Genomic DNA, 15,074 nt, shown 5'->3' on the forward strand with positions numbered 1-15,074 from the left:
TTACAGTCTTGGCAGCACTCAAACTGGCCAAGGAAATGTAGCTCAGTTACATGTGTGAGCTGCAGTCGACCGGTGAGGCCATCCAGAGCAGGACAAACACTTCCACAGCCACAGGCGAGAATTTTCCCCAGAGAATTTGTTATACATAACTGCAGGACACACAGGGCCCAGTTTACAACATTTACATGATGATTTGACATGCTGCCTCTTTTCTCTCTCTCTCTCTTTTTTTTTTTTTTAATGGAAACCAAGCAAACGTAAAACCTCACCAAGCCACTGTGATTTATTAATCTATTTTGGTCTTTTTCACTTTGTTCTGCTACTAACTCCATGTTACTATCTACTCAGCCCTAATGGATGATGCAGGTGTGATTGCACCCCATTTTCCTCAACAAACAGGAAAAGTGTGTTAGGTTGTACCAGGTTTGGTGAGCAGCTGACAGCCCCTACGCATACTTGGGTTGAATAAAGATGGTTGGTGCAGCCTCATGACTATGAGGGCAGGTGCCCTGGGGAGAGCAGGTGGGGCTTACTAGGAATTGAAGCAGCCTGTCAAGGTCTGTCACCATTGGCTGGCTCTTAATTTGAATTAGGCAGGAAATTCATATGTATGAGAAAGAAAAGGTTGTTTGAGTTTGGTTTTTTTTCCCCTCCACCCTACAGGAACTATGGGGAATACAATGAGCATCCCAGAGGGAGGTGAAGAAGAGGACACATGCACAGTAAAGAGCTATCAGGTAAGCAAGAGCTGTCCACTCTGAATATCCCTAGTTAATCGTCTATTGCAGTTTTCAAATCCCATTATGTACCCAGTCCTAAGAACTGTATTTTTTGCTGTTTCAGGCTCTGTCTGAATCTCCTGACAATATTAAAAATGGATCTGTTGCATTTGTTCAGGCTCATTGTCCTGCAGCGAATGGTGAAGGTATGTACTGGGTGGCACATTTGTACTTCTTTTGCCACGAGACAGGTAGAGAAAGCTTTTTGCTGGAGCAGCAGTAAATATTGGTGCATGGGCTCAAATCAAAAGATGAGTCCATGTAACAGCTCTTCCTTGTGGATCAGTATGTGTGGCCTTTCAGAAGCTTGAAAGCTTAAAGATAATGAAGAGTAAAACAGGAAAACATTTCCCAAGCCCTCTGGAGTAACTGTTGTGACGGAAGTTGTTTGCTGTTGGTCAAACTGCTTTGCTTTGCCAAACCCTTCTCTGGTCACAGTGGGAACAACTCTGGGCCTATACAGAGACGGGGCTGTTACGTGGTGAGCCACCATAATATTCTGTTTATAAAAGAAACCAGATTGCGCCCTGGACTTAAGGGTCTACCCCCAAATCACCTATTAATGATGCCTAAAGATAGGCTTCTACAAACCTTTGCAGAAACAGAGTATCTTGGTATGGATAGAGGAGGTGAAACAGTAATGGGCCAGAAAAATTACTATTGTCATATTGCTCTGGGTAACACTGATCTGCTTACCAATGAGCCTCACTTGGTTCAAGTTTCGTAAGGAGCTTGAGGAAGGAGATTCAAAGGATGCCTGAGGTTGGCACAACAGCTCACGATGCTGTTCTGCCAGGATTCTGAGGGGTGCTTACCAGCTGACCCAGGCTGTTACAATGAGTGTAGCAAATTGTGATGGAATCAGGCAAACCCAAAAGAAACGTGTTAGCGTAAATCATTGAAATCCCACAGTAATAGTGTATTAAGATGACAAAGGGAATAAGGCAGTAGGAAACTGTTGGAGGTGGGAATGGGACTTTTTTTAGTGTCTGCAATAAAAGACATTCTTCTGACATGTTCTGCATGCGCTCAGCCTTCTGGGGGTGGGTTGAGCAGTTTAATAAAAGGATGTTTTTCAAAATTCTTTGCAACCTGATTACAAAAAATGAAATAAAACTTAAAATCCAGATCCTCTCTACATGTTCTCATCCCCAAGTTTGTATAGTCTTAAAAACCACCTGTGCACTTTTGTTGTGACACCATACTTCTGATCCTTTCAGTAGCAACTTCAACAGATGATACAATAGAATGTGAGCGCCTTTTTGTTCATCTAAACATCTCCATCTTGTTCTCTGACTTCTGGTCCTGTGTTCTTGAGTAGGTGCATTGCTTTGATTTCAAAGATACCAAACAATGATTTGTTAAGAATGAAATATGTATAGGGATATATTTTTCTGTCCTGTTTGTCACTTAGAAAAAGTTTTTGGCTGGGAAAAGTACTGTGAGGTGGTAGGCATTATACCTGCAGGGATGCTGTTCTAAACCTCCAGACCCGAGGGTGTTTCCACTTCTGATCCTGAGCTGGTCCTTAATGGTTCCCTTCATATACAGAAACCTACATTGCCCTCATTTTAGAAGTGGCAGGCCTTCCTGAAGAGAGCAGAGTGTGTCTAATCTGCACAGGAATCTTCAAAAACAAAATATAACTGTGTCGACTGCCTGTGTTTGAGTTCTAGAGAAGTTGGGGTATAGTACAGACATTTATAGAGCTGGGAATGCAGCATGGCCTGACAACATTATTACTAAAATGTCAGTCCTATTTACCAAAATTTATTCAAACTGGGTCACATGACTGATGATGTAACCCTGACCACCTCTCTCCTGATGCTATTATAGGATGTATTAGGTATTACTCAACTAGTGCCACGACAACAAGAGCCTGTCAGGGGGGATGATAACTTCTTTCTCTTTTGTTGTATACTAATGAAATAAAATTGATATGCTCCTGTTAATGCGTGAACTGTGGGTGTTAGTGTAGAAGTTGAATAGTTGGGGGGAGTATATGTAAATCATTACTCAGTAATAGAATCCCATTTCAGACCTAGTTGGGTGGTGTTCAGAGCAGGACAGCAATTGGGGTTTTGAGTGATCACACCAGGGGCAGGCTGGACCCTGGGCTGCCCATGGAAAGGTGCCTGTCAGCAGCTGAGCCCCACTTCCAGTGCTGGTGTCCTGAAAATCTGGTGTGAACTACACGACTTGAGCATTAAAAATCTGTCTCCAAGTAGTTTTGAGACAGTGTCTCCACCTATTCATGGGCAATTGCTCCCATCTGTAGACGTGTGTGTCTCCTCGCCTTTCAGTGCCTCATTAATTTCTCCTTCCACATCTTGTTGGCTTTGGAGCCTTTTTGAAAGGCATTCAGACAGCATTCATTTGGAGCAGCATTACTTCAGTTCACATCTCTGCAGATTCAGCCACGTTAATTTTGCCACTGTTTGCCTTACGTTGGGTTTCTTTCTGTTTTCAGAATACAATAAAAAAAAAAAATCAATTCTGTCCAATCTCTGTAAAGAAAGAAAATACTATTTTATTTAAAAGAACCCTCTCAGCCTGTTACATCCAGTTGAGAAATCTAAGCTTAGGCACAAATAATCAAAGACTGGTATGGCAATATGCAGATGGTACTGATTACAGTTCAGAATCTCTGTTCCATGGCTAATTTCCTAATGCCATCTAGCTATAATAAGTCAGTTTAAACAGTTGCCTACTAGAAAATAAAAGCTTGTAGCTGTGTTTTTCAGCTAGTGTAAACCAGCAATGTTCTGGGAAGTAAATAAAAGCCAGATGATTTACATTGTCTGAAGACCTAGAAAATAAGTGTACATTTTACTCTTACTACATAAAATGAAGCATATGGCATTGTTTTACTTAAATGGATTACCTAATTAATGTAATTACTAAATCAGTTTAAGTAGCAAGTTGAAAAATTGGACTGTCCTGTGTTAATATTTCTTGTATTTTAACTTTATTAATGTTTAAAAAGCAGTTAAAATCATTAACTATTTTGATATCACTGCAATCTCACTGGTTTCTGTAACGTAATCAAGGTCCTGGTGAAATAAAAATGCAAGGGATGTTTGAAGATAGAAGTTACTCCTATAGAAAATGTAGTTGATAGCCTTTCTAAAATGAAATAATGCAAGAACTAGTACTGTAATTATTTTATAGCCATGAAGTAAGCACTTCTGGAGAAGACAAAAGAGCTGCAAAAAAGCAAGTGAAGCAATAGGATTTTATTAATAGTGTTAGATGTATGTTTGTGGTCTTTGTCTTGTTAGTTTGCATTTCTGTGATTGCCAGTGATCTGACCATGTGCTGTGCATTAAATGGTATAGTTGATAAATGAGTCTATGAAATCTATATCTGCTAATATAATGAAAAAAGAATCCAGAGAGTTAACTTAATCTGACCAGAGGAAGTAATGTTATTTGGAAGAGCCCCATCACCATCTGTTTCACATCTGGGTGAGCAGATTGGTGACTGGTTCCCTGTGTTTGCTGCTTCTGCTCAAAAAGGCTGACAGATGTGTGGAATTGGGGATTCTTTCCATGACTTGCCTTTCCTGCTTCCATTGATTATCAGGGCTGCAGACATTGCACATCCACCTTCTCCTCCTGTAATGCCATTTAGAGAGTAGTGGTGCCCTTACTGCTACTTTGTGCTGTTTTGCAAGCAAATGCATAGCAAACTTGATCCTGGCTTTACTTCACGTTTTGTGTCGGCCTCTGTTGAACGTTAATATAAGTACTTGCTGGACAACAGGTAAAGGGAAGAAGACCAGAACTAAAAGCCATATAATCCTGAGATTTGCACTACACAGAGCAGAAATGTATCAGGAGATCAAAATGGGACAGTTTTTGTTTGTATTTGGGTAGTAATTACATGCAGATTAAAGCAATGATCTGCTCATAAAAAGGAAAGATTACACAAGGAAGAAAAGCTCAGCTAAGATGCAACTCCTTTGTTCCAGAGGATAAATGTGAGTCAGCAAATTCTGCTACTAGCCAGTACCTAGCAGAAATCAGTGTATCGCAATAACTCTGTGTGCCTGTGAGGTGTGAAACAATGAATTGTAGTCTGTTGGGTTTGTGAGGGTTTATTTAAAGAATGATCATTACTATTCTTGCTGTTTGTTTTTCTTCCCTGATTACCATTAATTTCAGTAAATGTGTCAGGTAAATAACAATGATAGTTAACTTAGCAAAACACAATTATTCTTACCGCATAAGTGTACCATCAACTTTATTTGCTTGAAGTAGTCAAGTGAGATTGTGGAAGAATATTAGTATGTGTTTTCTTTTTTAAGAAAGGGGGGAAATGTCTTATTTTGAATTCTCTAATGCTTCTGAAAACTCAGTTATTTAGTCTTGTCACGAGTATCTGGGAGTCTCACAAACAAACATGAGGTACATTTGAAGATCTGAAAATTCTACATCTATTATAGCATTATGACACCAACTCAGTTCTAAATAATGGAAGGAAAAAATAACTTATGCTATACCTATAAAATTACCAGAAATATAAAAATTCACTCTTTGTTGCTATTTAGATTTTTAAGGCTAGTATTTGCTGCAGTAATTAATTCGGGGATATTGTAATTCATTGTGCTGGCTTACACTGATGGACTTCTTAGTGCCAACTGTTGCCTTGTAGCCCTTAATGGTTCCTTCATAGCCATTTGTATCTATTGTCTCCATGATTATCTGAACTCTAGGGAACAAGCTAGTGCTGTGGTACTATAATTACATTACTAAGCGAAATACCTGTTTCTAACTGGCTTGTATTCAAAATAGCCAAAGATACTAAAACCATATTTGTAGCTGATTTTTTTTTTTCTATTAACAAATGTAAAAACATTTTCTCCTGGATTTATTTTCTGGCATGTTCTGGCTGGTGGCCTATAGGAGGAGATGTCTGTGCTGAAAACCTTGCCAATTCAAGTTGTTCCTCATTCAACAGCTAAAAATTACTTGCACTATCAAGGAGTCAGGATAAATGGCAAGAGGTGAAAAGTTGCCAATGTAAGACACCACAGGACCTTATTTTACATGTTCCCTATGTGGAAGTATTAGACATGAGGGTGCATGTAACTGCTGAAACCAGACTAACAATCAAAGGCTAAGGAAAAGGAGCATATTTTAAGAAAGCAAGGATTTAACTTGGGCAAATTGAGCATCAAAAATAGATGCCTACCTAGTATGTGGCTTAGGTTGCTGCCAGGTGTAAAAAGAACAAACTAAGATTCAGAGAAAGTCAGAAGGAGTGGGAGGGCCATCTGGAAGTGCTGGACAGGACTGCTCTTGGCCCCACTTGAGAGACTTTGGCTGCCATCCATTCTGTGCACCAGGCTGAAGTCTGGTTGTATTCCCATTGATTAGCAAAAGCAAATCAGCTGAAAAAAAGCTTAGTTAGCCTTTTTATTTGTGTTGGACTGGTGGCTCTGAACTTCCTTTCATGTCAGTCACATCCTTAGTATTCCTACCCCCATTTGCTATTCCTTCTGGTTGAGTGCTGCATCATGGTCCCAAACCCATGGGACATAAGTGCTTCACTGCTAGCACTCTACACTGATGCTTTGAGCTCTGCTACCTGCCCATGGGGTCTGGGTACTCTGAGTCCCATAAAGAAAGAAATAATTCCATACCTATATGGTCATTGCAGCTCACATGGTCATCCTGAAGCCTGTGCTCACCATAAGGATTTGTCCATTATATTTTATCTGCTGGCTCTGCTTATTAAAACCTAAGCACTTGCTTTTCAAAATACAGTGCTAATTCTGCAGACCTGGTCCCGTTCTGTGTCAGCAAACATAGTGCTGTTCTTCATCCACAGCCTATGGAACTGCTTAAAATGTTGAAGTCAAGGATACAAAAGGAAGGGGGAGAAAGTCTGTCAGCAATTACTTCTGTGCAAGGAAATGGTATTGACATAATACTGCACTAACCATTACTCTTTTCTGTACAGTCTTTAATAAAAAAAATTGGTCAATCTAGCAAATTTCAGAATAAATATTCTTATTTTGCATATGGTCTTACAGAAGAGGGACTTTGTGCAGCCATAGTGTTTGCCTTTCAGCATATGCTGATGAAGTGAAGGGAAAGGAAGGACAAATCTTCTGTAGTATGACTGTCTCTTATTAAATACTTGAAAGGGAAATGCCTGTGTAGTAGTAGTATGAAATGCAATCTTGCAGCAGTGCTGTAAATTGCATATTGATTTTAGTTTCAGAGCAGTTATTAATCTCATTAAGTGAGCAGCTTTGATCTACTTGCAGACCTGGCCTAGAATTTAAGATGTTTTGCTTCTATCCCTAATACTGCCTCCGGATTGTGGAATGAGTTTGGAAAGAATGGCACTTCTGTGTCTCTGAAAACAAAATATCAGGCACTTTTCATCCAAGTACTGCCATTTCAAAGCCTTTCTCCTTCACAGTTTGCTGTGAATACAGCATGAGTCAAGTTCTTGTGTTCATCCCACCACAGCAGCATCAACTCTCCGGTGGTGGGATTTGCATTGCCTAGTGTCTGAGCAGAAACAGTTTGAACTGTTTTGACACAAGAGACACACTGCAGAGCTCATGCTGGTGATATTTTCCAGGTCTTTCATTCCTTCCATGATAATTAGAGATAAAAGGAACTTGATAGGTTCATGGGCTACTTTTTGGTTGGTTGGTTTCCTTAATGACAAGCTTATATTCCTATTTTTATACTAAAGACAGTTTTCCTGTGCTTCGTTTTTTTTATCTTACATAAAGCAGAAGTTTAGAATCTATTACAATTATTTTCCAATGGATATTGTTTCTGCTTTCTTTAGCTGGGGAAAGGTTTGCTTTTTGCTTCCTTCCCAAGTTTCCAACTACAATTAGAAGTTAGTGCTTCACTTTTTTCATGTAGTACTACAGGAGACTTAGGAAACTGTAACTGATACTTAGTGGCCCTGACTGAAGAGCTGAATAGGTCGTTGGGCAGCTACTTATTCGTACCTTTTCTTTGCATGCGAGTACACTGAAATAAGTACTCATGAAATATTGCAGAATATTATTGTGAAAGGGTCTTGCCAATGTGAGTTGGTTTGGTTTTTTTTTTACATAAATAGCAACAGAGAATCCAGGGGAAGAAATTTTCCTCTATTAATGTGCACACAAAGGAATAAAAATCTACTTACCTGGACAGAACAGGTTGTACTGACACACTCTGGTTCCTTTGCATGCTTAAATATGACCAAAACACAATAAGAAAGCAAATGTCAATGTTAGAAGTGAAGAAGTTAAGAGCCAGCTCCCCAGCAACTGGTAAAATGCTGGCTGCAACTGAGTCCTGCCACCACAGCCCTTGCTTTGTCCCCTGCTTCCATTGCTGCCAGTGTTTCAGTCAAGTCACTTGAGGTTCGTGCTGGCACTTCTCACCTCTATGGTTTATGGAAGCTCCCACCTCCTGCTGATCAGGACCAGGCCTGAGCTGTGAAGCAGGGGTCTAGCAGGGATGCTCGATCACAGAGTTAAGGCTGTGGGGAAGTTAGATGTCACAGCTGGATGCTGCAACTCTGTTCTGCATTTCCCAGGGACATGACCAGGGACCCTGGGTGCTGCTGCAGGAGGACAGTATCAAAGGGATGCAGGCATGTGTTGTACAGCGTCTGCTGATGCTTATGTGGTGTTACGCAAAATCCTTCAGGGGGGTGGAACGTTGGGGTAATTCAGCTGTGAAGAGCTAAGGGGTAGTTTTGAAAGCTGTGCTCTACATATATTCTGCTTTCCGTACCTTAAAAAGGAAACTGAACGCTGCAGGTCTGTGCTGTGGAAGGCAGGTGTTTTAATCAGGATGTGTTGGCATCTGGGGTTTTATTGCTGTTAAAGTAAAATGTGAAGGCATAATATTGACTAGACTATTGCAATTATCATCTGAAATAATTTCAATTTTACACCAAAACTGACAATTTTAAAATTCTAATTTAGCAAGTCAGTTTGAGACTGTCAGGTTTTCACTTATAATGAAGCTGATCTAAATCCATCCTTGAAATCTGTGGTGATGATTGACAGGGAAATCAGATATATATTCTAGTCAAAGTAGGGAAGAGAAGCTCATGCTGAGGAGAAGCTGTAAGGTTTACCTCTTGACAAGCCTCCTCTTTTTTACTGGGGTTTCACACCACATAGTCTGTAATTCAGTCTCCCATCCACAAAACATATACAACAGTGTTTTTTCTTGTCTCTTGTTTTTTTTTGTCTTCTGTAAAGCAGGAGCTTTCTCCAGTCTGCATACAGAGTGTTGGGGATTTTCACCTCAGTTCTGCTATCAATGTGCCATTGTAATATAAAATCATAACATATACTTTTAAGATGAAAGATCTTTTCACATCTGAAATGTGATTGTCAAGGAGAATTATCTGTGAGAATTTGGCAGGGGGGGAAATGTGATTAAGAGCAGTTTGTGGGTAACGAGTCAGAAACACAAGGATAAGAAGTCTGGCTCAGATGTGATTTATAAGTATTCAAATCAGGCTTAAACTAACCTACAGACAATACAGGAGAAGTGCAAGTAGAAACGGCACTATGGAGAGCAGGCAACAAGGCAGACTACTGGAAAAATGAATGAAATAAGTTATGACTGCAAAGCCCTGTGGGGAGTTTGGCAAGCCAGGAAACAAAATCAATCCTTGCAGTTTCCACCCTTTTTTCCCACTCAGCTTTGACAGAGGAAAGTGTAATATATTAATATGTAACTTTGTCTCAAGTTTTACTGACTTTTCTTTTGTATCTCACTTCTTTAATCTTTATTGGAAAGTAAAATATCCTCAGCATGTCCACTGGGCTTAGCAGTCAAAAACCTGGGCCGTTATCTGACTTTAGCAGTTGAGGGGAGACTGTGGAGAACATAAAACTTGCACCTACTTCAATGAGGAGTAACAGGAAAGAAAATCAGACATGCAGGTCCGATCGATGCATGGCAGCTTGTATTTAGCACAGGAAGACAACAGGGTCTGTCAGCAAGCTGCACTCTGTGTAGTCCTCCCAGAGGCTCCACATCTCAGATTTAGTTTATTAAAGAGCGAGGTCACCATAATTAATTGTACAACCGATATAACTCTTCTGCTGTGCTGGATAATTACTGTTCTATGCTTCTGTTTGTAGTGGATGCAAAGGCAAGTGTTGCACGGGATAATGTGGCCGTTTCTTCCCCAAAGACAATGGAGCAGAGCCCCGTTCCTGAGGCGGGCGGGCAGAGCCTTGGGAGCGCTGCCAGCAGAGCTCTGCCATCTGCTAAACCCCGCTCTGTCTTCGCGTTTGCATGGTCTGTACCAGGGCGTACTGAAGATCCAGCTACAGATTCATCAGTTGGAGCGGGGAAACTTGATGTCAGCTCGGAGGCGCCCAGAGTGAACAAAGCACCAAGTGACAGCACAGAGGTTCCTGCGGCAGCTGGGTGGGAGGAAGGAGCACATAAAAACCTGACCCAGGCCCCGGTGGCACCATCCCTTCATGACATCGATCTCACAGCATCGGTGACACCTGAGGGAGAGGATGCAACTGCCTCAAAGCCAAAACAAGTAACCTTCTTTGACAGGATCTTCAAGCTGGAGAAGGGAAAGGAAAGGAGTAAAGTGCAAATTGATACCCAGGAGGAAAGGCAGACTTCAGACCTTCCTGACGGGCACATCACAGCGAAAGAGGCTGCTGGATTACAGAGCACATCAAACAGTGTCCCAAAGGGGAAGGCAAGTGCTTGAGTAGGAATATCCATTTCACTCTTAATGAAACCTCTTAGGAATATTAATAGCACAGGACAACGTAATGCCGCGATGCTGTGTGACTGAATCAGTGTTGTGGGGTGGCTGAATAGAGGTATGGGAGAGGAACCTAAAGCAGAGTGGGAATAGCTCTGATGTCTGCCTCATGACTAAATGCTGGCATCTGACCTCAAGTTTAAATTCGCTTGTAATTCTCTGAAAGGTTTGGGCAAGATAGCTGTGTTCACGCTTCAATTGCCAGGATGATGAACAGCAGCCAGCTACAAGTGAAAGCAAAAATACCTGAAAGTAAAATTGTTTCTTGTGGTTTAGAAGCTTGAAGTTTGATGCTGGATGGTTTTACAGTAGTTCCATTGCATGTTTTGTGCCATTCTTAAAATAGTCACTCTTCAGCAATAGCTGCTTGTTGCATACCCTACATAATAGAGTAAGTAATATTACGCAGTAGCAATTCTTGCATTCTTAGCTATTGTGATTTTTTCCTTTTTATAGTCAAGGAAACATGGTCCCTTAGAATTGATTTTACAGGATGAGAATGTGACATAAGAAATTAACTTGCCTGAGAGCACACTATTCAAAGGAGCTGAAAACAGACCTGGGTTTAGTTTTTGCACTTTCTGCAAAGTTTGATATCAGCAAATATACTCTAGGATTAATTTTTAAGTAATTAACTATTGAAAAAGTCCATCCCCCAGATGGGGATAAGTGTCATAACTTGTATTAGCTCTGCTGGAGAGGGGCCAGCGTGCACTAATTGGTGATCTAGCTCAAATACTGTCCAACGGCAGTAACAGGAGGGAGAAACTAGCTGCATGGCTCCCTCATCACAATCTGTAAATGCCATTTTAATAGTAACTGCATTTGTTGGCCTAGTTCAGGCTTGCAAATAAGACTGCTGTATGATTGGTAATGCTTTGAATAGTGTTGAATGTAGTTCACAAGATGCTCACTGCTTGCACTGATAACATTGCAAGGTGTGCCCAAAAGTCTCTTCAATTTTAATTCTACCTTGTCTCCTCTATCTTACGCCTCCTCACATTTGAAGATCATATTTTTTATATAAATTGTAATATTTTTCTGAAGTCATTTGTAAGACTGAACAGTTGTATTTTTTACTATTGCCCTCCAGAAGTGGCACCCATCACTGGTATTTCAGACAGCTATATATGCGCATTTAAAGAATCTGTAGTCTCAACCTAGCAGCACATCAAGTCATTCACTACATAAACAGAACAGGGTGAATAATTCAGAATGAATAATCTATTCAGTGCATACTGACACTTCTGTTTGTAGCTTATAAGACTGAAGCTTTTCAACATTGTAAATTCCTGCAGATATTTTTGACTAATACACACAAAGAATAGCTTTTCCTGTGACTTGCAAGAATTGTTACTTTTACAATTAAAGGCAGAATTAATAATTTCCTATTTTGCCATGATTGTAAACTACAAAGCGTGAAAGGTCACAGTTTGTGCTGTTAAAGTAATAGAGTGTGAGTCTCTAACGGAATAGCAGTCTGAGGCAGCTTTAACCGCAAGTCAGAGTTAAACATTTGCTGGTAGCAAATAGTCATGTTGGGAAAGCTCAACTAAGCACATGTTTGTAACAAGCAACATGACAAGATAATCTAAGATAATTCTGCCATTTCAAACAGATATTAGAAGCGTTCTCTCAGATCAAGGGGGTTTTTTTCTATCAGTAATGCCTAGCTTTCTCATTACTTCTGAATCTCTGCTCCAGTCTTCAGCCTACATCTACCACATCCTGAACCTCACTAACGGGAATAATCTGGAAATCCTGGGCACTCATCAGCTGTAGGGTGTGTTTGGTATGTGTGTAAGAGTTTGCAGGATCCTAGCCCACACAACAGCTTTTGACGTGCTTGAGGAAAGGTCTCCTGTGTAACAACATTGCCTGTGCATCTTTTACATGTGTACTTAAAGCTGTACCATAGAAAATCTTTGAGGACTCACAAAATCAGGTTCGAGTTGCTCAGAGTAAGTGAATGGCAGAACTGTATCACAGGGGAGAGTGAAATTTTAACCTTATCCTTAATTTTCTGGAGTATTTCTATCTTTGATTCTTCAAATATGAAAAGGAATGTATGTGCAGCACAGAGAAGTTAAGGACCTTTTCTGGGAGAAATATATGGATTAAACACTGCTGATATGTTGTCAAACTAACTTCATTTCTAAAACAAAGGCTGTGGTTCTCCCTTGCAGCACAGTTGCCTTCTGTTCCCACTGAAGTTGCTAGTTCTCCTGTCGGATGGGAGAATGACCAAGTCTAATTTAATTTCTGTTACTGTAGTAACTACAAACTGTTACCAAATAATCGTACTAAAAATCCAGATATTGCTGCCAACAGTTTCTTCCCCCCCCCCCCCCCCTTTTTTTTTTTTTTGGTGGATTATGACTTGTAGTATCTGTAAAAGCTAAAAGCAAAGCAAAGTTTCCCTGAATTGAGTGCCAACACAAAACAAACAGCATTGCTGGTAAGTAAGAGAGAGGCTCCACAGTTGTAGCTTAAGAGCTGCACAAACATTCTGTGTTTGGTGAACCACTCTTTATTTTTGTGGTCTACAAAACTACATTCAGAACACAGCATAATTAAAACAAGGACAGAATTCATGAATTCATGAAGCATTTACTATGTAAGCCAAAGAAAAGATAAATTATATGCCTGAAATGTTTCACTGAGCCATGATTCATACAAACAAAAGTGCTGGCAGGGATACATTCTTTTGATATGTTTTTCTAATGAGTGAACTGAAACTACAGTATAAGTATTTAAGATGTTTATTACCCCCAAATTTGGCTCCTCAAAGAAATGAACTGAACATTTACACAGTATCTGTTAACTTCTAATGCTGACTTCTGTTATTTCTAGAGTTTTCTTTCACTATTTGCCTCCAGGGCTTTGCACAGTGCGTTATGCAGTGAGCTGCTGCAGAGGGGTTTGTGGTTATTTGACTATGGCTCTGAAAATGTGACATTGTAGGACTCCACATTATCTCTCCCTGATTTATATGCTGATGGCCTGAGTCTCTGCTGCTTCCTACAGCAGTACTCCCATGAAAGGCCAAGATTGCAGCATCTATCAAAGTCCAAGTCTGAGTTGTATCTCAGTCACTAATGGCAGTCTTAGCTTGGGAATTCTGGAGTAGGGTTCCTCATGCAGTAGTAGATCATTATGGGGCCCATTTGTGTTCTGCAAGTCAGAGTTTAGGGATTTTTGGATGGTGCTGTGATTCCTGTGCTCTGCACGGGCTGCAATAGCTTTCACTTCTTCAGGACAAAGTGTGTTCCAGGGAGATACCCTGGAACAGCTAGTGCTATCAGACTTGGTACCTGTCACCACTGCAGTTGTCCCAGGTGGTACCTGCTGCTGCTAACAGCTCTTTGCTGCAGTACTGAGCCAAAAGATTCTTTCCTCCTAAACACAGTGCAACCCATGACCAGAGCTTGGGCTTGTGTGTATGAAAAAGGATGTCTGATAGCATCCAGTACTTCAGTTACGAAGCTGGGTTTGTTTAGAAACGTATCTTCTGCCTCCTGCTTCTTTGGTTTCTTGCCTCGTGCGTTTGTTGACCCTTTAATATCTGAAAGAGAGCCAGCATTCTTCATATGACCCGGGCTCTCTAGATGGCATCTCTGGAAGCAGGGCTGCCAAAGCTGGCCTGGCCACGCATGTTCTGCATGGTACATATTGTTCTTGGAGCCATTCTGGCCCGTAACTGGCTGCTGGGCAAAGTGGTGTGTTAGAAACCTTGTAAGAAACTTCTAAATAGCCTGTTGAAGCACTCCCAACCACTGTGCTGCGTTTCTTCCTGGGTAAACTTGGAAAACAGTGGGTGGAGAATTAGACAGAAGTCTATTCTTGCAAGTAAAACCTTGTGCATTTTAACTCCTTAAATGCTGCACAGAGACTGGCCACTCCATGCTTATCTTTCCTGACGACAAACTAGCCCTCTGAAGTTTTAAAACGTTTCTCTTTAGCCTACTCCTTCTTTTAGTGACCTACAGAAATGTGTGTCCTCTGCAAATCCTATACAAATATCATGGCCCAGTACAGGGAAAGGTTCTCAAGAGTACAACTTTATTTTAACTTTTCCTAGTAGAAATTGCACTGAACTATGTTCGAATTGCCAAGCTAGGAAAAAGCCCTTGGTGTCACTTAGAGCTCCAGGTAGTCTGAGAGCAGTGATTTGAAGATGCTGTTTACTGGAGACACATGGGCAGGCTCATCAGTTTTCTTTTTTGTCCTGATTTTTCCTCTGGAGTAATCTGGGCATTTAGTATCCTAACAACTGCTTCTCAGGTCACTGTTTCTGAAGTGACCAGATGTGTACTGCTGTCTAAATAGCTGGGGATGGTAACTTCTGCTGAAGAAATACGGCACTGCCATATCTGCTGTTCAGTAAGGTCTCAAATCCCCTACCAAAGTGGAGGCTACTACTGTGCTCGGCACAAATTACTTTAATAATAGACAGATCCAGCCTTGCACTTACCATGTAGACATAGAGACGAAAGGGAGGAGGATTAT

The 15,074-nt window shown here is 40.8% G+C and overlaps 1 protein-coding gene across 1 annotated transcript in view; it reads left to right on the forward strand.

Annotated features, from left to right (window-relative positions):
- Positions 1-668: 668 nt before the first annotated feature.
- BCAS1 (brain enriched myelin associated protein 1) overlaps positions 669-15,074 on the forward strand; it is a 47,889-nt gene continuing 33,483 nt past the window's right edge. The window contains exons 1-3 of the mRNA XM_030503458.1: positions 669-737; positions 844-925; positions 9,913-10,496. Of these exons, the coding sequence (XP_030359318.1) occupies positions 669-737; positions 844-925; positions 9,913-10,496 (735 nt within the window). The remainder of the gene's footprint in view (positions 738-843; positions 926-9,912; positions 10,497-15,074) is intronic.

This window comes from Strigops habroptila, chromosome 13 (assembly GCF_004027225.2).
Source record: "Strigops habroptila isolate Jane chromosome 13, bStrHab1.2.pri, whole genome shotgun sequence".
In the NCBI taxonomy this organism is placed as follows: Eukaryota; Metazoa; Chordata; class Aves; order Psittaciformes; family Psittacidae; genus Strigops; species Strigops habroptila.